Source organism: Micromys minutus, assembly GCF_963924665.1.
Source record: "Micromys minutus genome assembly, chromosome: 29".
In the NCBI taxonomy this organism is placed as follows: Eukaryota; Metazoa; Chordata; class Mammalia; order Rodentia; family Muridae; genus Micromys; species Micromys minutus.
The window spans coordinates 173,768-197,946 of NC_137964.1; the positions used below are offsets into that span (position 1 = coordinate 173,768).

The 24,179-nt window shown below is 50.4% G+C and overlaps 1 protein-coding gene across 2 annotated transcripts in view; it reads right to left on the reverse strand.

Moving 5' to 3' along the window:
* Window positions 1–24,179, reverse strand: part of IQCE (IQ motif containing E) — a gene marked incomplete at its 5' end in the record, with an annotated part of 35,282 nt that overhangs the window by 7,697 nt on the left and 3,406 nt on the right. The window contains 16 exons of one of the 2 annotated variants that reach the window (XM_080940587.1): window positions 2,127–2,150; window positions 3,043–3,213; window positions 5,388–5,475; window positions 6,014–6,118; window positions 8,714–8,943; window positions 9,888–9,943; window positions 10,813–10,976; window positions 13,254–13,303; window positions 13,506–13,578; window positions 15,094–15,164; window positions 16,840–16,890; window positions 17,007–17,120; window positions 19,073–19,143; window positions 20,241–20,375; window positions 20,886–21,014; window positions 23,403–23,448. In XM_080940587.1, coding sequence (XP_080796713.1) covers window positions 2,127–2,150; window positions 3,043–3,213; window positions 5,388–5,475; window positions 6,014–6,118; window positions 8,714–8,943; window positions 9,888–9,943; window positions 10,813–10,976; window positions 13,254–13,303; window positions 13,506–13,578; window positions 15,094–15,164; window positions 16,840–16,890; window positions 17,007–17,120; window positions 19,073–19,143; window positions 20,241–20,375; window positions 20,886–21,014; window positions 23,403–23,448 — 1,578 coding nt within the window. The remainder of the gene's footprint in view (window positions 1–2,126; window positions 2,151–3,042; window positions 3,214–5,387; window positions 5,476–6,013; window positions 6,119–8,713; window positions 8,944–9,887; window positions 9,944–10,812; window positions 10,977–13,253; window positions 13,304–13,505; window positions 13,579–15,093; window positions 15,165–16,839; window positions 16,891–17,006; window positions 17,121–19,072; window positions 19,144–20,240; window positions 20,376–20,885; window positions 21,015–23,402; window positions 23,449–24,179) is intronic. The other variant, XM_080940588.1, reaches the window with a different exon arrangement.

The following is a 24,179-nucleotide window of genomic DNA, read 5'->3' on the forward strand; positions in this document are numbered from 1 at the left end:
AGGACTCAGTTAGTAGAAGATGGTACTGGGCGAAGATTAAAGAATTATAGAAAAAACTCCTCTTACTGCTGTACGACCTCAGGGGCATGTCACTGTACCTCCCTCTGCTCCTCTTACCCCCCCCCCCATGCTGCTGCATGCACCAGTCCCTCAGGGAGAAAAAGGTACATGCTGGCTGCTCACCTCCCCTCACCCCCAAATCAATCCTAAACACAGTCAAACAGTTGCTAAGCACAGTTACACTAGCTGCTAATAATAGTTCAGACTTTACACGTTACTTTGGCTTTTCCAGTCAGGGTCTCGCTGCAGAGCTCTGGAAGACCTCAAAAGTGTGCTGAACCTCACATTTTTGTTCCCAAGTGCTGGGATTGCAGGTGTGTGCCACAGTATCTGCCCTGGAGACTTATGTACTGGTCTGTCTCTAAATCTGGGTCCATCGCTTTATAGACTTTCCTTCACACACATCCTTCTCAGTCACAAAGCTACAGCAAGATTTTTTTTTTTTTTTTTTTTTTTTGATTTTGAAGTGTTAATGTCTGAACCTTCACTCTGGATAAGCACTTTACTACTGAGCCACCCCCCTCTAGCCTTCTAGGCAGGGGCTCTACCACTGAGCCACACCCCAGCCCCTCACTGGGGGATTCTAGGCAGGTGCTCCACCACTGAGCTACACCCCAGCCCCTCACTGCCACACCCCAGCCCTTGTGCAGATCTGATGCCATGAAGTTTCCGGCCATGCCTGCTCTTCTTAGCTCTTGGGGCTTTGGGGAGAATGGATGACTCCTTAAAGGCAGTAACTGAGGCCAGATATACATCTAGTTCCAGATGTAGGCTTAGCTCTGGGCCTAGCTTATGTTAGAACACCTAACAGCTAGACAGTGTCCAGGCTGGAACCTAGCTCAGGTGAGCTAATCTAACTGGCAAGCCACAGAGCAAGAATAGACATCTGGCCAGGAAGGACCACAAGGAAGAGGGCTTGACAACGCAGACCTGCTATCCCAGCTACTTCAGATTGAAGTTGGAGAAAGGAGATTCACAAGTTCAGGACCAGCCTAGACAATGTGGCAAAACCTCCCCTCAAAATAAAAAACAAGGCTGCAAGCATTGGTTTAGCAGTAGACCCCCTGCCTAGAACCCCCCAGTAAGGTGCTGGGGTGTGGCTCAGTGGTAGCGGCACACCTAGCACATAAGAAGTCCTAGTAACAAATACCAGTGTCTTACTCCAATCTCACTGTCCAGAACTTGCTTCTCCTTCCTGCTATTCTCCTGTGGGGACAACCCTGCTGTCCTATCCTATCTGTCCCATGGTGACACCTGCGCCGTAGAGTGGCAGCTCAATGCTCCCTGCTTCACAGCACGTGTGTCCTGGCATCTGGGGCTAAGCATGTGGGATTGTTCAACTCAGAACTGAACATGTGAACCAAGGAAAGGCTGTGTAAAATGTGAAGTTATTCAGGCATTACATCTTATGCTTCTGCTACTAGTGTATTTTAAACTTCGTGTCAAAGTTTGAATTAATTTCTTGAAAAGTCAGGACTTAAAGATACACCTATAAGGGGCTGGAGAGATTTCTCAGTGGTTAGAGCACTGACTGCTCTTCCAGAGGTCCTGAGTTCAATTCCCAGCAACCACATGGTGGCTCACAACCATCTGTAATGGGATCTGATGCCTTCTTCTGGTGTGTCTGAAGACAGCTAAGTGTTCTGATTAAGAAAGGAAGGAAGGAAGTAAAGAAGGAAGGAAGGAAAGAAGGAAAAAAGGAAGGAAGGAAGGAAGGAAGGAAGGAAGGAAGGAAGGAAGCATACATTCATTTAAATAGCCCTTGGCTGGGCTGGAGAGATGGCTCAGAGGTTAAGAGCATTCTCTCTGCAAGCATAGAAAGGGGTAGATATCGCTGCGGCCAGCAGGTTCAGTGATGGGCCCTGTCTCCCCACCTCAGGAGAGTACCCCAAAAGTGACAGAGCAGGCTCCGCCTTCTTCCTCTGACCTGCAAGCACATAGGCACGGGCATTCCCGCACAGTGTGTGTATCCACCTGTCCACACCCTCTCCAGGCCACCACTCCTCTGTTACTTTACCCCACAGTCAAAGCAGGGGTTGGAAGTGGGTGGAGCAGACATGGCTTACCTCATCCAAAGCTGCTCTTCTTTTCTGAAATAAGGAACCGAGAAATGAGTTAACGTGAGCATGGTGTGGTGTCCCTGGTGGATTCCAGGCATCCCTTTCCTTAGAAAAAAAAGGCTAATCTTGACTGACACCTCAGGCCTGGGAGAGGCTTTCTAGGTGACTGGGTGGGTTGGAGGAATACCGCAAGGGAAGTTACCACACCTAGACCAGTCCTGAGCCACCGAGAAGAATGGTGCTGGGCACCACAGTTATGTATACCTGCCTGACTGTGTGGTCTGGGAACCTGCTTTCACCAAAAATCAATGACATGCTCAGTAAGACCACAGCCACTAAGGCCAGGGAAAGGGGGCTCTTGGAACCATATCTGGGACAGCTTGAATACTAAAAAGACTAATGATTGTAACTCAATTTAAAAAAAAATTCAATAAATAGAAGAATCTGAACCCATAATAACTCTCTTCCCATGAGGGGTAGAGGGAGGGAGAGCGGGATAGGCTCCTGTGTTCTGTTAGAGCGAAGATAATCCAAGCGTTCCTTGCTCTGAAACTGGTATCCACCTAGAAGAGAAGGCTTGCCCTGTCTCCTCAGGAGAACCTGGACACATGTCCACTGCTGAGCAAACGCTGTTTACACTAGGAAACCTGATAAAGATGGAACCAGAAGCAGTCCTGTGGCCAGCCAAGGTGGCCGCAGTCGGCACTGACTGTTGCTAGATGGCCCCTTGTGGTTTAGGATGACCCTGAACTCCTGCTACTCTTTAGCAATGAGATTTCAGGTGTGCACCACCCCTCCGTTCAAGAGGCCAGAGCTAGCAGCCTTGCCTTCTGCGAGCCATCCCACCCTGAAACACACTGGGTAATGGAGCGCACAAACACCAAATGCTTTTCTGCAGCTGGGCACGGGCCAGGAAGCTCACCTTGTGCCTGTGGGCCTTCCACTGGGCCTGCAGAGTCCTGATAGCAGCCTCTCTCCTCTTTTCGGAGCACAGGGAAGGGGGTTGGGAGCCACTCTCCTCACCAGCACTGTTGTAAGAGCCTGGCTCACAGTGCTTACTGCAGGGTGAGGATGCTCGGAGCTCTGGGTGAGCCTGCAGGAAATGAAAGGGGCCAGCTGCTACAGAGATGTCAGCAGCAGGCAGCAGACAGGATATTAACCAGGATATTACCCTGCAGGGCAGCAGGACTCGCTCATCAGACAGCTGACTTAATCAAACAAAGTCTGAGCCTGGGGCAGCGGCAGTCTTTTGGGGGTTCTTTTTAAAGGTCTAAGAGTGGGATCTGGGAGACTGAAGTAGAGATACTTCCAATGTAGGTAGGAAGGGGCAGGGATTTTTTCTAGGTAGTGCTCTCGAAATCTGACCCCCACCAGGGCTCTTCTTAATAAAGTTAAAGTTGCTGGGAAAATTATTTTCCTCCCATCAAAAGGCAGGTTCAAGGCCAGGGAGATGCTCAGTACAGTGCTTGGGGAAGAGGCTCGGGGGCCACGATCCTTAGTATTGCTATAAAGCCAGGCGTGGCGGTGTGTACTGGTAACCAACCCAGCACCAGGAAGGCAGAGACAGGGAAATCCCTGGGGCTTCTCACAAGCCAGCCTGACCGACTTGTACACGTGTACACCACCGCACAACAGCACACACATTAAAGGCAGGCCCAATGGAAAAGCGTGCTGCAGCCAACAGCCTAGCCAGCCATGTGCGAGGAGTGCACATCCAGTAGGTGGTGACACTCAGGACCTCAGAGCCAACAACATGGATGCTCTGTGGCTCAGAGGTCACACTGTTCAAACCAGCCAACCTCATGGTGAGCCATGTGTTCTCCACACCTTGTACTGAATATGGTGAAGGCCCTGTGCTTGTGGAGGTCAAAGGACACCAGGTGTCCTGCTTTATTCTTGCAAGAAAAACAAAAACAAAACAAACAACTCCTTCACTGGATCTGCAGCTAAGGCTGGTAACAAGCCCCAGCTCTCCTTCTGCCTCTGTTCCCAGCATGTCTTCATGCATGCATAGCAAGAGTGCTTTTACCTACCAGTCAGCTCCCCAGCCCCCACAGCTCCTGCCTCCTGAGTGTTGGGATCACGGTCCTACACCAGCATGTATGGCCCACAAAGGTTTATATATTATGCATTCACATAGCAGGCCCTTCGGAGCAAAGAGCAGCCACAGGAGATTAGTCCCTAAGGAACTGGTTTCTACCTGTGCTTATAGCAGGTGCACACACGTGAGACAGATCGGCAAGGGGTGCATCTATTTCCTGGATACACAGTTGTTGGTAGCCTGAAGAACAGGGACTAGAGGCCCTTTCCCTATCCTTTGGAAGTAGACAATACCCAGATGACCTTCACAACCACAACTCTTGCCTGACAGCAAGTCCTGAAGGTCACAGGTCTGTAATGCCAGCACACAAGAAACAGAGGCAGGAAGATTGTAAGTTCAAGGTCAGCATAGATAACTAAGTGAGACCCTGTCTCAAAATAAAACATAATAAGGCTAGGAGTTTGGTGGTAGAGCCTCTGCCTAGAATCCCCCAGTGAGGGGCTGGGGTGTGGCTCAGTGGTAGAGCCCCTGCCTAGAATCCCCCAGTGAGGGGCTGGGGTGTGGCTCAGTGGTAGAGCCCCTGCCTAGAATCTCCTAGTGAGGGGCTGGGGTGTGGCTCAGTGGTAGAGCTCCTGCCTAGAATCCCCTAGTGAGGGGCTGGTGTGGCTCAGTGGTAGAGCCCCTGCCTAGAATCCCCTAGTGAGGGGCTGGTGTGGCTCAGTGGTAGAGCCCCTGCCTAGAATCCCCCAGTGAGGGGCTGGGATGTGACTCAGTGGTAGAGCCCCTGCCTAGAATCTCCCAGTGAGGGGCTGGGATGTGACTCAGTGGTAGAGCCCCTGCCTAAAATCCCCAGTGAGGGGCTGGGTTCTGACCAGCGCCATGAAAACAAAACAAATTTGGGGTCTGGGGGAGGGACAGTGAGGGCACAGCAGAATACCCACCACACCTAGGCAGCATGCTTTGGAACTCACGTCTATGCACATTAGGGGTGAGGTATTCCTCCTCCTCTCCTTTCTGGGCCTCTTTCCTCTTCAGGACGAAACCCACCACATCTAAACCACCTGAGACCCAAGGCCAGCCTGAAGCTTCTACACACATCACCCGAGTTACTGAGACCATTCAGGCAGGTGACAGACAGTGGGCGATCGTGGAGAAGTTGAACGTGAAGAAATGGTAACAAGTCCCGCCATGTCTAAAGTTGAGGGGACATCTCCACTGCTTGTTACCTCATGGGTCATTGCTATGAAGTCTTTCTCTTGTCTCTTAGCTTCTTCCAGTTCCTGACACTTTTTGGTGAGTGCTTCAATCTCCTCCCTGAAGTGCAAAGGAAACGAGGACACCTTAGTGGTGACCTGGTCACACAGTGGCAGAGGCAGTGCTGCAGGGGGACTACAGGAAGTACAGACCACAGTCCTGGGTAGTGATGACCACCAAGAAAGGTGCTGCAGGGGTTGAGTTGCCACCTGTGCCAGCTCTGAGAGTCTGTGAGGGCAGGGCTGAGGATGCTGGAAAAGGGGACGGGCTATGGGTCTGTGGTAGAGTGCTTGCCTAACAGGCAGAAAGTCCTGAGGTCCATCTCTTGTACTGCATAAAGCAGTGTGCTAGCACACCAAGCAAGCATAGCACTTTGGAGGCGGAGGCAGGAGGATACAAAGCTCAAGGTCATTTTGGCTCCAGAACAAGTTCAAAGCCAGAGTCAGGTACATGAAACCTTGTCACAGACAATCCTGGGATATCCAGGGTGGGAGCACACACTTGTGATCTTAACAAACATGGTTCTGACAACTGAGAGGCTGAGGGTGGAGAACTGCAAACTGCGGTCCAAATGTTACCGGGCACTCGGTGTCCTCACCTCAGCGTCTGCTGCTGCTCCTCTCTCTCCTTCTTGCCTTCCCTGGCCGTCTCCAGCTCCTTCTCCAGGTTCATCTTGGACTGTAGCAGCTGCTTCATCTCCAGGCTGAGACAAAAGTGGAGACGTTTTCATGGTCACTAGACCCACGGCTAGCACGTGCTGGGGGTGATGCTTCTCGGACCACATGACCCTGCTTCCTTCCTTGGGCAGTGGATCTACACAGAACCCTGACAGGCTCTTGGTTTCAATGACAGTGCCTGGGCATCTATGAGGCCCAGACACCACTGTGTAGAGGGACTGTCCACGGGATGGGTCAGCAGGAACAAAAGCAGCTAACTAAGATCCTACCCTGAGACAGAGACCTCAAGGACACTTAAGTGACACAGTGCCTTCCTCAGCACAGTGTCCGAGACCAGGAAGGGCCTGCTTTACTCTGGCCTAACCGGGGACATGGCTTACATTGAGCCCCAGGAGGTGCTGCACCAAGGTATGGGTGGCACTGTGGCCATGAACTCGGCCCTGGAAGAGACTTTGAAACCCAGGCCTGCCACTTCATGTTGGCGACCCCACTTCTCCAGGTTCTTGCTAATCTACATTTTTTAAATTAATCATTTCATTTGTTTACATCTCAAATAATACCCCACTTCCTGGTTACCCCTCCACCACCACCTCAGCTACTCTCCATATTAAATGAGCTCCTCACTTTGTGTTTAGCGGGACTGTCACACACATAGCAAGCCCTTTTTAAGTGGTAGCTATTGTGACACACCTCACAGTGTAAGCACACCCATATTAAAACCTTAAAAAGATTTGCTTTTATTTTGTGTATATGAATGTGTGCCTCATGCATGTATGGGCACGACATGCAAAGTTGGAAGTGGGTGTCAAATACCCTGGAACTGGAGTCATGGATGCTTGTGAGCTGCCATGTAGGTGCTGGAATCAAACCCAGGTCCTCGGCAAGAGCAATAAATGTTCTTAACTGCTGAGCCACGACTCCGGTCCCCCTGTGTGAAACATTTGACCAACTAGAATGTGGATTGGAGAGTTGCAATGTTACAGGTTCAAAAAGTCAAATTACCCTGAACTCCTATTAGTCCTAACAGCCTTTCATGCCTACCTCTGGGTGTAACTGCATATCCATGTGACCTTTAGGCAAATTCTTTCAGAAGATACAGATGGACCCCTGGCTTCACACCCAAAGGCTAAGAAAGTCCTCGGATGGCTGGAAAGAAGGCTCAGCAGTTGGGAGCACTGACTGCTCTTCCACAGGTCCTGAGTTCAATTCCCAGCAAACACATGGTGGCTCACAACCACCTGTAATGGGATCCGATGCCCTCTTCTGGTGTGTCTGAAGACAGCTACAGAGTACTCATATACATAAAATAAAAGAGAAAGTCCTCAGGAAAAAAACATGTGAAGCTGAGGTTCCCTGGTCTCTGACCTCTGCTGACCTGCAGTTCCCACTACGCATCTTAAGTTGCCTTGACTTAGGTTTTCTCTGTTCTGCTATTTGAACAACCTTAGGAAACAGTTCCCACATGGAACACAGTATTTGAGGTAACTGTGGCCACAGAATAAACTGCTAACCCCTCTGAGGTGACAACTGTGGGTTTTTGTATTGTTTTGCATAGATGACATCGTGACAGATAAAGCAGACGTTACCTACTTCAGAATGTCCAGTGTCATTTATTTACACACACACACACACACACACACACACACACACACACACACTTGTGGAGGTCAGAGGAAACCCTGTTGGAGCTGGCTCTCTCCTCCCACCATGTGGGTCCCAGGATCTAAGGCTTTCTATCAGACTTGATGGCAAGTGCCTTTATCTGATGATCCATCTCTCTGACCCACCATCTAACTTTAAAATCTTTCCATGAAATGCTATATAAGGAACCCACCATCGGCTCACATTGATACATTTTATCAATGTATCAAGTAGGCCAGGAGGCAACAGGAAGATAGTCTGTACGGTCTGGCAACTCTGAACTTTTACAGTTTTGCCTTCCCCTATCCCGTGTTTCTAGGGCTTGAATTTAAGGCAGCCCACATGCTCGGCAAGTACCATACCACTGAATTACATCCCCAGATCTTGGGTTTTTGAGTTTCTCTATGTAGCCAGGTTTAACTCAAACTTGAGATCCCCCTGCCTCAGCTCACCAAGTACTGGGTGGGAATACTGTGCACGCCAGACCTAGTGAGGATCTGCTTCTCTACCCTACTTCCCAGTGGGTGGGGCCTGGGGCCTCCTTTCCTAACCTCTCCAGCCGAGCTTCACACACTGCAACCCTAACTACTCTGGAGTGCGTGAGACCCAAGGCATCCCCAGTCAGCTCTCAGGAGGTCAGGGCTCAGGCCCTCTATGCCAGTTAGCTCCCAAGTGGGGACAGTTTAGAACCCTCACCAGCTCATGAGTGGTGGGGCCTGAAGCTCTTCATCTGCAAAGGGTTCAGGGTGGACAAAGGTGGCAGCCTTGGTCACGGCTTTATCACAAATTAAAAGTAACTAGGACACAGAGGCTGGCCTTGAACTTTTGATCTTCCTGCCCAAACCCCTCCAAGTGCTGAGATCCTAGGCAAGTTCCACCCTACCTGTGATGTAGATGTTTAGTGCCAGGAAATGTGGACGTACTAACTCATACAGGCCCAGCCCCTCAGCCCTCCATGGTGCAGGCCCGTAAGCACTCACTCCTTCTCCAGCAGCTGCTCCTGCAGTGCGCTCAGCTCCTTTTTCAACATCTTCATGGTTCCCTGGGGAGGCTCATGGTCATCAGATGGATCCACTTTGGGCTGGTCCTCTTTGGACTGCTCCCCTTTCGGCTGCCTTTGTACTGAGATGTTGGATGGGGAACGGACCAGGGGATTCGGCTTGACCAGCTCTGAAGTAGACGGCTTTGGGCTTTCTAAGGAACTCACTTTCTGGAGGCAATGGAAGTGGTTGTTAACATTACCTCTGTTTGTGGGGCTCAGGGGCAGCCAATCTTTGGTGTATGGGAGAAGCTTCACTGTGGGGGCTGAGGCAGTAGGGTCACTGCTGTCAAAGATACCCTTCCTAGCAGCCAAACGCCAAAGTGGGAAAGTGCTGGCCAGGCCCAGGGGCAGGACATGAGTCAAGGGTACCAACACTACCAGGAAGGCTACCAGGGAGGTAGGCAGGCTAAGAGGGTACAGACATTGGAATGCAGGACATTTCCAGCCCTGGTGTTTGACCTTCAGACAATCCAGTTCTGTCTGAAAGGAACTCCTGTCTCCCCAGGCCTTGCCTACTGGGTCTCAGGATGTACCACTGAGCCACACCCCAGCCCCTCACTGGGGGATCCTAGGCAGGGGCTCTACCACTGCGCCATGGGCTTCCCCTTATGTTCAGTCTAGGTAAAAATTGTATCTCTAAGTTGCATCCCTGTCATACAATAACCCCAACTGGATGGACAAGTTTTCCAGAATCAGATGCCTCTGTGGGGTTGGTGTGGGGTGGGGTAAGGAAATGCTAGCTAGCCTCCCAGATTTCCTGGTCAGCAGTGTAGATGAAGAGATTGCTAAAAATCTGAGTCTTACAGAAAAGTATGGGATTTGCAGATGTATGCATGCATCAGGGTAGACCACAGGCACTTCAAATCACACACGTCCACTTGTTGCTACAAGAAACCTAGTTATGGGTTCTTGGGCCTGGCCCTCTATAAAATGAGGGTTGTGCATGACACAATCTTGCGTCTTGCCCAGACCTGCCAGGAAGTAGTCTTTTCTGTACTATACTGTACTTGGCAAGCTCTGCAGAGCACCCTATCTATGTATGTGCTGAGTAACTTATCTCACGCTGCAGACATGGAAGACCCTGAGTGATCATACATTAGAACCGCACTTACCTTTTCTAGCTCCGAGATTCTTCTCAGCAGCCGGGGCTTGCTCCAGTCTACATAACCTAAGGGTAGTGGGGTTTACAAGACAGTGTCTGTGGGCTACTGCAGCAGGATCTCGCTCCTCTTAGGCATGGGCTGACAGACAAGCCACAGACCCCAGTGGGACAAGTGCTTGCCCCCTGAGAGGACAGGCCAGCTTCAAACTTACTATATAACTAAGCAGGTCCTTGAACTTCTGATCTGTCTCCATCCCGTGTACTGAGACGCATGCACTATCATGCCAGGGTTCGTAGTGATGGGGATCGAACTCAGGGTCCCATGCATGCTAGGCAAGCACTCACTCAAGTGGGCTACATCTCCAGCCCAATGATTTTCACTTTGGCAAACTCCGAACTCTAACCTCATTCTCCATACCTGACTCTCAAGGCCTGGCTTTCACCCCGTCTCTCCCACTGCTGACCATGCATTACCAGCTGGTCCCCATGGCCTGGCTTTCTCAATGCTCCCAGGCTAAGGTCAGTTTTGTTCTTCTCTAATGCTCATCTTGTGGGCTGCCTTCACTTGAGTCTGCCAGGAACAAGCATATCTAGTTCTCCAGAATGGCATGCACCTGCCTCAGATCTCAACCACTCTTCCTCCTCCTCGCTATGACAACTGTCCCCTCCATAGGTCACACAGAAGCCCTGGGTCCTGGGGTCTGGGCTGCATCTCAGCAGTAGAGCGCTTTCCTCGTCCACATTAGACCCGGAGCTGACAGGCTGCTCCAGCTTTCCCCGGACCAATGAGGAGCATCCTCTCAGACTGATGATTCTTACGCACAGATAAGGGCAGATGTCTGCTATGAGATGGTGACCTAGGTCTTCATCTTTGAATACCCCCTCCCCATCCTTTCCTTCACCATGGAGCAGGGCCTGTCTCCCCATGCCGATACCCTTTATTTTGGAGATGGTGGGGGAATTGCTTAGCATTCGGTCCAAGTCCTCCTTCAGGCTCTGGTTCTCCTCTGTCAGCTCCTGCACGCTCCGGGTTAAGTTCAGCAGGGCGCTGCTCATCTTCTTCTGCCTCCTCACACCCAGCTTCTTCTCCACTGTGGGCCTGGAGGGCAAGCAAGTGACAGGCTGAGGGCCATGCTTCCAGATGGACTCAGCAACAACTCAACCAGATTCTGAGGTCAGAGTGGCTCACACACACGAATATGAACAATCAGACAGGAAGCTTGCCCTGGTCCCCATGAGTGAAATTATTCTAACTCCAGAGACAGACCCAACCCCACTCTTTTGTTCCCTTTATTTTTTTGACTTGGGGTTTCACATATCTCAGGTCAGCCTTGAACTCACTATGTTGAACTCAGAGAATGGCCCTGAGCCTCTGAGCTTTCTGCCTCTACCTCCTGAGTGCTGGGATCGGAGGCGTGCACCACCATGGCCAGTTTATGCGGTGCTAGGACAGAACCCAGGGCTTCCTAAATGGCAGGCAAGCACTCTACCACCTGTTAAGATCTACAGTGCCCCCCACTTCTGAGACTGGGCCTCCTTATGTATCCCAGGTTGTCCTGAAACTCAGGACCCCCTGCCCCCACTTCCTGCATGTTGGATTGATATGGGTGTTACCAGACCCACTTCTACTTTATCTTTTATATTTTGAGCTGGTTTGTACTGTGGTCCTGGAATGGGCTGAGAACATAGCTCAGTTGGTACAATTCTTACCTAGCTCGAAGGAGGTCCTAGGTTCCTCTCCCAGGATCACCAAGTATTTCTTTAAATACCCACATAAATAAATAAGGCATTAAAATAAAAGTGGTTCTACAACTAACCTGGACCTTTGGGGGCTACCAGAGACTGAACAACCAACCAAAGAGTGAGCTCAGGCTAGACCCAGGCCCCTGCACACATGTAGCAATGAGCAGCTTGGTCTTCATGCAGGTCCCCCAACATCTGGAGTGGGGCTGTCCCTGAACCTGTTGCCTCCCTGCCTGTGGATCCCCTGAATGGGCCACCTTCCCTGGCTTCGGTGGGAGAGGATACACCCAGTCCTGCAGTGACTTGATGTACTGGAGGAGGGGAGGTTTTGAGGGGGAAACGCTTGAGGGGGTAGTGGGAGGAGGGGCTGATATTGGAATAAAAAAAATGAATAAATAAAATATTTTAAAAGTGGTCCTAAACATGGTGCCAAGCGCCCCCTAGTGTGCACAAGGCTGTAGTGCCGCTGTTGGCCTCAGAATCACTATTCCTCATACTGGCAAGTAAACATGGGAGCCTCAGTCTGAAGCCACTGGCCCAGGAGCCGAGTCAGTATTTACTAATTCAGTATCCTTGTGTATGTGTGCAGGGGTCCGGAGACAAGGAGGAGCCAGGCATCCTGTCCCACCCCCTTCCTCCCTGGAGACAGGGTCTCTTTGAGCTTGGAGCTAAACTGGCAACCAGCATGTCTCATGGATCTTTCTACTGTGTAGTCCTCTGTGCCCTGCAGATACCCTGCCCTGCCCCATGCAGCCATGCCTGGCTTTGTTTTGCACGACAGACTAGTGTTTATCCATGAAGATACCACCTCAGACCTATCTGGCTCTTTAAGAGAATGTTTTCCAACCAGTCTGGAGCGACCGCAGCTGGTGCTGGTGGCTTACACAGAGGCCTGTGCTATGGGCAGGTCTTTATTAATAAAACATATATAAGGCCTGGGTAGACACCGACAGGAGGGCACCAGGGGCTCAGGTTCAGTGACTGTTTCAGGAAATAAGGTGGAAGAGCTCCCAGTAGAGGAAGACAGTATTGACTGGTGCTCTCCACACGTGCATATGTGTTCATGCACACATGTTCATACACACACAAATCTGTACACATGAATGTAACTGTTTGGTTTTGGACTCTGGGACAAGGAACTGAAGTGCGTATTTTACATATCAAAGCAGATATGGCCCAGCATCCCTCAGTCCCTACCGGGCATACCCTGTCCTCAACCCTGAACCTTCCAGCCCAGGGGCTGGGACAACCATCCCCTAGAGTCTCCTCCCTACATAATCCAGACATTCTGCTTCTCCCTCTCTTCTCCTTCACTTCTCTCTCTGTGAGCATGCCCTTTCTCTCTCTCTCTCCATGGCCACATACTTGGCCTTTCTTGGGGCCAGTGAACTCTCTTGCCGCAAGAGGAGCTTCCCAATAAATCTACCTTTAATATATTCTAATCTGGTTTGAGTTGGCTCATTTCGCCGGTGGAGGAATAACCTACCAGTAGCATCCCTCCATAAAAACCCACCCATAAGAAGCACTGCACAGCTCCCCAAGAACGGGAGAGCCAGAGAGCGGCAGGTAAGGGCCACCAGCCTTTCAGAGTGGCCACAAAGACATGGGAGACAGACCCCACATGAAATCATACTTCTTTCCTGTGGCTTCAGAACTTGCCAGGAGAGTCTGCAGACGATGGATCTGTGAGGACCCAAAGAAAAGGTGTCAGAAACACAAAAGAAGGGGGAGGCAGCGTCCCCTGCTTCCCAGTTCTGGCTTTGTGCAGGGAGAGAAACCTACACTGTGGCCACTGCGGCCATGCCCCTGCAGTCTCTGCATGCACGACAGGCAGGTTGTGGAGCACCAGCCTCCTCCCCATCCACACACTCCAGGGTGCACACACCTCCTCGTAGTATGTTTCCATGGCAATGCGCATCTCTTCCAGGTTGGTGGTCTTCATGTCCGTCTGCAGTTTGCTGGAAACCCAAGTTCAGAGTTAGCATGGTGGAACCAGCACCCCAAGGGCAGACAGAGGTCAGAGAGTCAGGGAGTCAGGAAGTCAGAAGGCAATGAGAAAGAAAGCCAAGCATTGACCTTGACCACACGATTTCATACGTCTGAAATGATCACACCAGACAGTGTCCCTCTGAGTGGCAGCAGACATTCCTCTAAGGAAGCCACAGACCATCAACAGATGGTGTTTCTCTAAGAAAGGCTGCCCTGAAGATTGGGTGGACAGTACCAAAGAATCTCCTTCAGAGCAGAGTGGCCAGCTTTATAAAGAACTGGAGCGCCAGGTGAGGTGACATAGGGATGTCACCCCAGTGTGCAGGAGGCTGGTGCAAAGACTGCTCATTCAGCTCACAGCACGAGAGTCTCCAAACAAGACAAAGGAAAACAGAGCAAACACTTTGCTCCCCCACTGCCATCAGCACTGTCATTGTGCCTTTGGGAAAGAAGGCACAGGAGAAAGCCAAGCTCAGGGTACCAAACAGGAAATCAGCACAAATCCAGACCGATGCTGCCAGATTTCATCAAGAAACAGGTTAAGGGTGGCAATGCCATAGGAATTGGGTCCTGGTGCAGAAGGCTGCTTTAGTTTTCCTGAAATAAACTTAACTATTCCTAAGATTATCCCTTACCCTAGTGAGACCAGAAAGAAGCAAGGACTGTATGTGTGTGTGTGTGTGTGTGCCTGCATGTGTGTGTGTATGAGAATGTGCCCATGCATGCATGTGTGTGCCATGTGCAAGTACGGGTGACCTGTAAACTGATGGGTGAGGGCAGGAGTAAAACCTTAGAGAAATGCTGGTTCCTAATGAAACGTGGAGGGAATTCAAACTAAAGAGAAAGCTAAGCCTCAAGATGCTGGCCTAGCTCATAAGCTCTTCAGGACCTGACACAGGAGGTTTGAAAGTCAAAGACTTTCTGCCTGGTCAACTTAAGGAGATTCTGTATCAAAATAAAAAAAGAAAACAGAACTGAAGGGTGGTTCAGTGGTAGAACCCCTGCCTAGAATTCCCAGTGAGGGGCTGGGTGGGGTGTGACTCAGTGGTAGAGCCCCTGCCTAGAATCCCCCAGTGAGGGGCTGGGGTGTGGCTCAGTGGTAGAGCCCCTGCCTAGAATCCCCCAGTGAGGGGCTGGGGTGTGACTCAGTGGTAGAGCCCCTGCCTAGAATCCCCCAGTGAGGGGCTGGGGTGTGACTCAGTGGTAGAGCCCCTGCCTAGACTCCCCCAGTGAGGGGCTGGGGTGTGGCTCAGTGGTAAACCCTACTAGTGGTAGGCTGCTTCACTGCCGCCACTCCCCCTGCACCCCTTCCCCCGCCCATGACATACAGAGGAAGGAGGAGCAACATTTCTCATAGTTTTAGGTTGGAAGTGAGATATGGGAGAAGGCAGAAGAAAGCCAGCGTGGGGATGGCAGATGGAGAAGAGGGCAGCCTTCGCTAGCCCAGCGCCCAGCAGACCTCCCGGCAGCCCCTCAGGCCATACTTGATAGTGCTGTCCTTCTCCTTGCACTGTTGCTCCAGCCTGAAGATCCTTTGCTTGAGGCCGGTGATGACCTGCCAGCAGAGGGCCACCACCTTAGCACCGTGTCCAGCTCAGGGCTCAGCCTTCCTGGTCCTCAGGACACTTGGGAATCCCCTCCTAGGTGTCCCTACAGACTCTGAGCGTCTCTCCACCAGATTCTCACACACACACCTTTCCTCTCTTCCCCAGTGATGACTGGGTGCCTCCAACCGGTTTCTCACTGAGCAGTGCTGAACATGTGACCAGGAGAGCAAGATGACAGCCACTTCCTGGAATCCACAGAGTGGAAGGAGAGAACTGACTCCCACACACTGTCCTCTGACCTGTGCATGTGCACAGTGGGACATTGGGTGCCCTCTCCCAATAAATGGATGTATATACAAATGCCACTTTTTAATTAAACATATTTTGAGGTCGCTATGAATCACTTTGAATGGCTTTGCAAACTGCCGACCTGGGCATCCGTATGCTGGGCCCTGCTTGTGTGGACAGGAGAGCAAGAGTCTGTCAAGAGCAGCGTGACAGAGCAGATGCTGTCATGTGGATCCTGCTGGACAGGGCTTGCCAGCATTAACCCACAGTGATGCTGCCCCTGGGCGCTCCTGCTTTTATCTGGGTCTTGCCAAATCTGGTCTGCACCATCCTTGCTAATCGTGTTACTTTGTGGCATAAGATTTTACTCAGAGTAACTTAAAATAATTTCTTTTCTGCCAGTATGTAGTGCTGGTAGACTGAGAAACCAAGTCAAGTACAACCACCATCCCTGCTGTGTGAGCCGAGATAAATCTCACTTTCTTGCAGGGGGCTGGGGGGCTGGGGAGATAGATGGCTCAGCAGCTCAGGTGCTTGTTCTACAAGCATGAGAACCTCCATTTGGATCTCTGGCACCCACTAAGACCCAGCTGTCACTGCATGCCTGTCATCTCAGCACAGGGGAGGTAGAGACACACAGAAAACACACACTCGTGCACACACAGGCAAACGCACATACACACACTACACACACACACACACACACACACACACACACACACACTGCACAAACACACATGGGCATGCACATGTAAACACATGGGCAAGCACGCACAAGCAAACCCTCACACACGAAGACAGCCATCTTGCTGGTCCTACCTCATGGATCTTACATCTGCAAACTCTTCACCGACCACCACAGACACTGCATATTCCTGACGATGTAACTAGGTCTCCCCTTCTGAGGCATTCTTTCTGTCCCCCTTTAGTCTTAAGGCTTCACTGTACCTCTCTCCAGGCCACCAAGCCCTTTGTTACTGTATTCCTTACACTTGACTCATGGGGTGGCAACAACTCACTTGTATGTAGGGAGTTTGTGGTTGGTTTTCCTTTTGTTTGTTTTGGTCTCTGAGACAGGCTCTCATGGAGCTCAGGCAGGCAGAGGCTGGTCTTGAACTCCCAAGTGACTACATGTACTTATTAATTTACTTATTTGTTATTAAACTGTGTTCGCTCAAGGGCCTATTCTGTAGATTGAAACTATCATTCCATACCCTGCTTGACATTTGGTCTTTTTTATTTTATTTTTTTTTAGCCTCTGCTACACTTGCTGACCCTGAAATACCATCTTGTGATCTCCACAGCTCTACGCCCAACAGCTGTAGGAAGCTCTGAGCCCACGCCCCTTCCCACAGTTCTCTGAAGGTTCTCCTTGGCGCAGGAGGCCCCGCTCACCCAGCCGGTGTCCGGCTTCTTCTCTGCCAATGTCCGCACGAAGTCTGGGCCCTGTGGGAAGCAGAGGAAGACAGTCAGCCTGGTGAAGCCCTTACTGAGGCCCCTAGTGGCTCTTCTTTCCTCTGCTTCCCGGGACACCATGAGGCATCTCTGGGCCCCACACTTACTCGGCTTGGATCCAGAAGCTGTTCTATCTGCCGGTCCTTTCTGCTGTTCTCCTCTTCCAAGCGCCGAAGCTTAGCTCTCATCAGATCCACGTCACTTTTCTGCATATGTAAGGACTAGAGAAGAGGGAGGGGTGAGCTGGCTCAGTGGGGACAGGGGCTTGCCACCAGGCCTGATGATCGGAGTTCAATCCTCAGGGGACACACACACACACACACACACACACACACACACACACGGGAATGAGAGAACATCTCCCTCAAGTTGTCCTCTGACCTTTATGTACACACAAAATAAATAAATGTGAAAACAAGACCCTAACCCAACCAACTGAAAACAAAAAACCTAAGGAAGGTCTGCATACAGTGAATTCCTGAGGAGGGGATGTTCTCTGCCCTCCCCACCCTATTGTGCAATCCAGGGCAGCCTAGATCTTGCAGCAATCCTCCTGCCTCAGCTTCCCAACTGGTGGGATTACAGCCATACTTGGCTTTAAAAGAGGTGTCAGGAGGGCTGGAGATGGCTAGGTGGTTAAGAGAACTGGTTGGTCTTCCAGATGTCCCGAGTTCAATTCCCAGCACCCACATGGTGGCTCACAACCTTCTAAGAGATCTGATGCCCTCTTCTGGTCTACAGATGTGCATGCAAACAAAAAATTGATACACATAAATAAATAAATAAAAGTCCCAGGTGTTATGTGGTGGGAGATCTGGCAGCAAGTGGTACAGAGCTGATCTCAGCACTGTGGGGTGGGAAAAGCCATGCACCTGACACCTCTCCTGTTACAAAGCCGATGGCAACCAACAGAGAAACAGTTTGAAGCCTGTGAACTCTGGGACTTTCCTGGGGCTTCCATCTGTCACACTTTCTATGGACCAATGCTCCATAGAAAACTTGCTACAGATCTGAAGAGATGGCTTAACAGTTAAGAGCACGTTTTGTTCTTACAGAGGACCTTAGTTGGGTTCCCAGCACCCCCAGTGAGAGACTTAAAACTGCTCATCGCTCCAGTTCCAGAGGATCCAGTGCCCTCTTCTGATTGCTTCAGGCATCGTATGCACAGGCACACAGGCAAGCGCGGGCACAGACTCATCATTAAAAAAATCAATTTAAGGAAGAAGAAAGGAAGGAAGGGAGGGAAGGAGGGAGGAAGGACTGGGCAGAGATGCTCCCAACATCCACCTGTGGATGGATTTTCTTACCAAGCTTTGGCAGGTAAAGGGGAAACAGATCCTGTAGTCAACTCTTAATTAAACTTTTTTTGCAATTGAACCTAGACCTTTTCGTGTACTCAGGGATTCTAGGCAGGGGCTCTACCACTGAGCCACACCCCAGCCCCTCACTGGGGGATTCTAGGCAGGGGCTCTACCACTGAGCCACACCCCAGCCCCTCACTGGGGGATGCTAGGGAGTGGCTCTACCATTGAGCCCCAGTCCCAGCCCCTCTCTGGGTGACTGAGTCTACACAGCACCCTGCTGTTCTATAATGGAACACTGGGCTATACACATTCTAGACAACTGTCTGCTACTGTGTGTCTCCAATCTCCTCAAGCATGTCTCCTAAAAACTTACACCTATGAGTTTGAATAGTCAGGGTCATTTTCCCAGAGGCCTATTTCTAAGCCCCCCGAAATATGGCTCCCAGGTACCACCTGTAAGAGTGATTCATTGCTGGGGGTTTCTCTGCATCTGGAGCTGAGTGGGACCCTCTACACTGCCTCCGAAGGCGATGGACTGGGCTGCAGTCCTCTCAGTGGGCCGTCACTGATGCACAGCTGGCTTGTCTGAGCTTCAGACACAGCGTCTCATGGTTCCCTGGTTATCCATAAACTCACTATGCTGCCCAACAGGACTTGAACTTTGCTCTCCTGCCTGTCTCCCTACTGATGAATGACTGGCATGTACCACCATGTCTTCTGCAGCTGACCAGGCTTTCCCCTCGGCCGAGATGGCCAGCTCCTACAGTAAGGTACTCCAAGTGTCTGACAATTCCCAGCATGACACTGACTTCCTGTCAGTGATGTTAGAGAGCTATCATTGCAATGGAAGGAGCAGAGCGGACCCCTACCTTCTTCAACTCGATGATTTCGTCGTACATGTCCTCTTTCTCTCTGTAGACAGAAGTCCCAGAGACGTGACCTGGAGGGAGATACGCGTGACTCTTAGGACATTATGAGACAGTAGAAAGGACCCCTGGTTATGCCTGAAGGGAAACCTGTGAGTTAATAAAATGCACTTATTTGCTTGTTTTTTAAGATAGATGACTCTCACTCTGTAGCCCAATCACCTGCAGGTCACGATGCTGAGGCCTTCTGAGTACTAGGGAGACGAGGGAGTGCTCTTCTTCCTGTTTACTGAGGGTGTGTGCATGCATGCGTGTGTGGATGTGTGTGCGCGAGTGCAGGTACACTTGTGCATTGTGAGCCTGTGTTCATGTAGAGGCCAAAGAGGACATCAGGAGTCCTACTTTCTCTGCCTTACTCCCTTGAGACCAGGTCTCTCAATGGAACTAAAGCTAGGCTGGCAGGTAGCAGCCCTGGTGATCTTCCTGTCTGCCCACCACAGTGCTGGGGTTACTGGGGTCACACCTGACTTTCTGCATGGGTGATGAGATCTGAACTCAGGCCTTCGTTTGCATGTCGAATGAATGCTCTTACCCACTAAGCCCTCTCTCCACTTAGAGCTTTTAATGACACCCAACAAGTTATACGTCCAAAGTAACCAAATAGGCCTAAAGCATAAGCCTAATGAGTAAATTTAGTTCTCAGAGCCACCAAGTGTCTTTGCTAACACAGAGGTGCCAACAGGCCCCATGGGCACAGAATAGTAAGGAACAAAGAACCAGCCAGATGGTCTAGCAGTTAAAACTCTGCTCAGCAAGTCTGAAGAGCCTGACGTCAATCCCAAGGCCTACAAGGTGGCAAAAGGGAAGTGACGTCTCAAGTTGTGCTCTGACCTCCACATGCACCCCAAAGCACATGCACAGCCTACCCAACATAAGGGATTTAAATGGTAATTCTACTTAAGGGGGGTCGTATGACACAATGGCTTGTCTATGAGACGCTCTTCATGAACATTCTAGAATGTCCTAATGGTGGATCTTATGCATAAAGCCAAAAAAGAAAAAGAAAAACAACAACAACAACAACAAAAAAAACACAAGTCTCACCCCTCAATTGCTAGAGGCTTTCCTTTGCTTTCTGCTCTCCTGGCCTTATCCCCAGGAGCATGCTCACCATGGCTGCCGGTACGCCTGAGGTCTGCCCTCTTCGCTCTCATGGCTTCTGTCAGGTAGTCGGGAGTGCGGCTGGGGGGCTGGGTCCACGTGTGCTCCGAGGTAAGCGTGGAGCTCGGGGGCTGGGTCACACTTCCTGGTTTGAATGTGCATGTGTTTAACAGGACAGATACAAGTATACAGTCTGGCAAGTTCTCAGGCTCCAGGGCTTAAAGATGCTGCAGATGGTGAGGGTGGGGATGGTGGTGGTGGGATGGGGTGTACTGCTAATGCCTAACAAGCACCTCGGGAAGGTCAACTCGGGGAGCCTGTGTGGCCATTCCCTGGTGTAAACGTCACCACTCCAGGGTTCCAGTGTGACAAGGACCAGCTCACAGAAACATTAACGGCTGTCTCCTACAAGCTACTAGCAACTGGTTCCATCACACCTCTGCCAAGGGCCGGCCCCTAGATAACCAAAGGTGCTGGGGTATCCTCAGGTGGGGCTGGGAAAGCCACGCCCACAGTGATGTGACGTGTTCAGTCTTTCTGAGAGGATCACAGGCAAGCTGAAACCAGTTGCTTCAGATGCACCATCTCAATCGTTTGCCATTTCCCATACTCTGTCTCAAGCCAAAGCACCCTTCTCCACAGGAGAGCCACATACCCTGTTTTGAGGTTCCCAGCCACAGCTTCTGTGGGGTCAAGGACATTCTGCTACTCAGAGGCATGCTTCCCGCTGTCTTCAGAGATCGCCAGGAGCTCACTTTCCTGGGCTTGGAGTAGTAAGGCGACTCTAGGAAAGCAATGTAGAGTTCAGAGCTGCGGAATCGCTGTACCTAAGCTCCCGCATGATACAAAGATTAGTCAAACGCAACATTCCAGAGGTGTTCAGACCCAGAAAGCACACGCTCTGGCAAACAGGTAATTTCAATCCTTTTACTTACTGACTGGCTTACTTTGACATGAGGTATTACTATATATTGCTAGCCCAGAAACCCTGGGCTAGGCTAGAAACCCTGGAGTTTAAGACACTACCTTTTTGTGTGTTTTTAGGATTTCTTTTTGTAGGTATGTGTCTGTGTGGGGTGAGTGCAGGGAGCCACAGTGGCAGAGGCATCAGCCCCCCACCCCAAACTAAAGTTACAGGAGGCAGTGAGTAGAAAACTGGTTCTATGGAAGAGCAGCAGAGTGTTTAATCACTGAGCTATCCATTCACTGTTCCACAGGTTCTCGTCTAACCTTCTTGAAACAGCTATTTTTTTAAACTTGGGGATGGAACCCAGAGCCTTATATATGTTAAGCAACAAGTCACACTACAGCCCCTCACTGGGAGATTCTAGGCAGGGGCTCTACCACTGAGCCACACTCCAGCCTCTCACTGGGGGACTCTAGGCAGAGCCTCTACCACTGAGTGGTATTGCAGCCTGGTCTAGTGTATTTAGCCAAAACTATAGATGTAAGTCACCATATCTGGTTTTACACACAAATACTTAAGTGTAAAGAACGGTTTTGTTTTGAAGAAAGGAGAATTTGAGATGTGGAAACTTGTATGAAGATGTAATCCTGCCATGCCATGCCATGCTTTCTTCAGAAACATGAGTTTTGCACTGCCCTGCCCATAGTGGGTACAGTTTTACTCCTCAAAAATCGAGTTTTTCTTGCTGCTTGAAAAACCAAGATAAATTAAAAAATATATAAAAATATAAATATTGCAGCACTGAATTTTTCAATGCTTTTCATGCTTGAGACCTCTCTCTAGCTCAACATTTTAATCTTTATAGAGAAGAAATGAGAAAAAATTCCTAGGGCATGTATCATAATGAAGGGAATGAAAATTTTAAAAATTTTCATACAATTTATTGTATTTTATGTGCATTGGTGTTCTGCTTGTGTGTTTGTTTGTGTGAGGATGATGGATCCTCTGGAAATGGGGTTGTGAGCTCTCCTGTGGGTGGCAGGGACAGAGCCTGGGTCCTCTGGCTGAGCAGACAGTAATCTTTCCTTCTGTGACCTCTCTCCAATACCTGAAGTTTTTTAATTGAGACTCTCACATCTTTAGTTATGTAAGAAACAACACATTCATACAAAAGATAAGGATATTCAGGTGTCATTTCCCATGTTTAAAGGGACACTGGACTGGGCCTGGTGGTGTGAGCCCATTAGCCCAGCTAAGGGCCTGGCTAAGGCAGGAAGATCTGGAGCTCAGTCATCCACAGCTACAAATGATGCTGAGCCCAGTATAGGACTTCTCAATTGTCACAGAGACTCCTGCAGAGGCTGTCACATGAGCCACTCTGCCCTAGAGCACTGTGACACTGACAGCCACCACCAGAAGGCACTGCAGGCCCTGGGACCAACCCTGTTTAAGCGCAGTTACCCTGATGAATAAAAGCTGCCTCCTTCAGTCACAGCTAGAGACAGGGACAAAACAGTCTTCATCCTTCTGAGGGGGAGGAAAAGAAGGGCCTTTGTAGCAGAAGGAGCTCAGAGATCCTACCGGGATGAAAGACACACAGCCACCTGTTCCATCTGAGGCCATACATGTGCTGCTGAGGGAGCTCAGTTCAGAAGCGTCCTTTTACAGGGCTTGGGAGATGGCTCAGTCAGTAAAGTGTTTGTTTGTCTCACAAGTACAAAGATCTGAGCTTGTTCCTCTAGCCCATACAGAAGCCAGGCGTGGTGACACATGTCTGCAATCCCACTGCTTGGGAGGTGGGGGTGGTAGACCTGGGGACTTACTGGAAGGCACTCTGACCTAATTAGTGAGCTCTAGGCACAAGCTCTAGAACTTGTGTCATGAACAGGATGAACCACACCTGAGGAAGGACAACATGGCTTAGGAGCTTCCACGGGCACATACGTGTGCACACGTGTATGAGTGTGTAAGCACCAAAAACAGGCTTCCTTTCATTTCAGCTGTGCCCTGGCTTTGAGAAATCAAGAGAAAGGAAAGGCGATCTTCTGGGAAGCTTAATGAGACGGTGGCCTGCACAGTGCTCTGGGACAGCAGCCCCAAACAAACACAGGCAATTCTGACACCACTGAGCCCCCTCCTCCAACTGTATCCAAAGAGCAACATCCTTCGCTTTCTCCAGGACACCAGGGAAGAAGGGCCATTTGTGCCACATTGCAGAGTCGAGGTGGAGATGAGGGGACAGAGAATCTGTCAAGTCATACTTACTTGGTGATGTGGAAGGAGGTTTGTGGAAACTTTTTCTTTTTGTTTTCTGCAAGAAAGAAGAAGCAATATGAAACATGTCAGGCTTCCTAAGAACTCTGGAGGAAAACCTCACCAAACTCAAGAGGCCAAACAGGGAGGCGGGCCCTGATGGAGACGCTGGCCAGGAGACCTCTCAGAGGTCTGAGGCACTCCATAGTGTGGATCTTTACATGAGGTGGGGAGTCAGGAAGGTCACTCTCTCTAGTTGTGTTAGCACTCGGAGGCAGAGGCAGGCAGATCTCTTAAGTTCAAGGCCAGCCTGGTCTACAGAGTGAGTTCCAGGACAGCCAGGGCTACACAGAGAAACTTCTTGAAAGAAGAACAAAAAAGGAAGGATCTCCCATATTGTCCTAATAGCTAGCTCTGCCTGCCAGAAATTACTCTCAGACAAGTCAGGCTGCAAGTAAGTCTCCCAAACTCTGGGACTAGACCACCTGCCCAGGAAAGATCTGGAGTAACTTGGAAAGGACGCTCGTTGTCCGACCTACTGGCTTCCTGTGGAAGCGCAGAGTGCTCCAGGCTACCAGCTTTGTGAGCTGTCACCCACCTTGGTCATGAAGCTGTCTCTGAGTCATTTTGGTCCTTAAGTAACCCTCCACAACAGACCTCTAAGCAACAGCTTCGCGGAGCTGCAGTTTGCTCTGTTGTGGAGTCCGAGTCTGGGGTGAGTTGTTTTATCTCCCCTGGAAAAGTTTTGTCGTACAATAACAGTGGTCTCTCCTTGGGGGACTGTGGGCA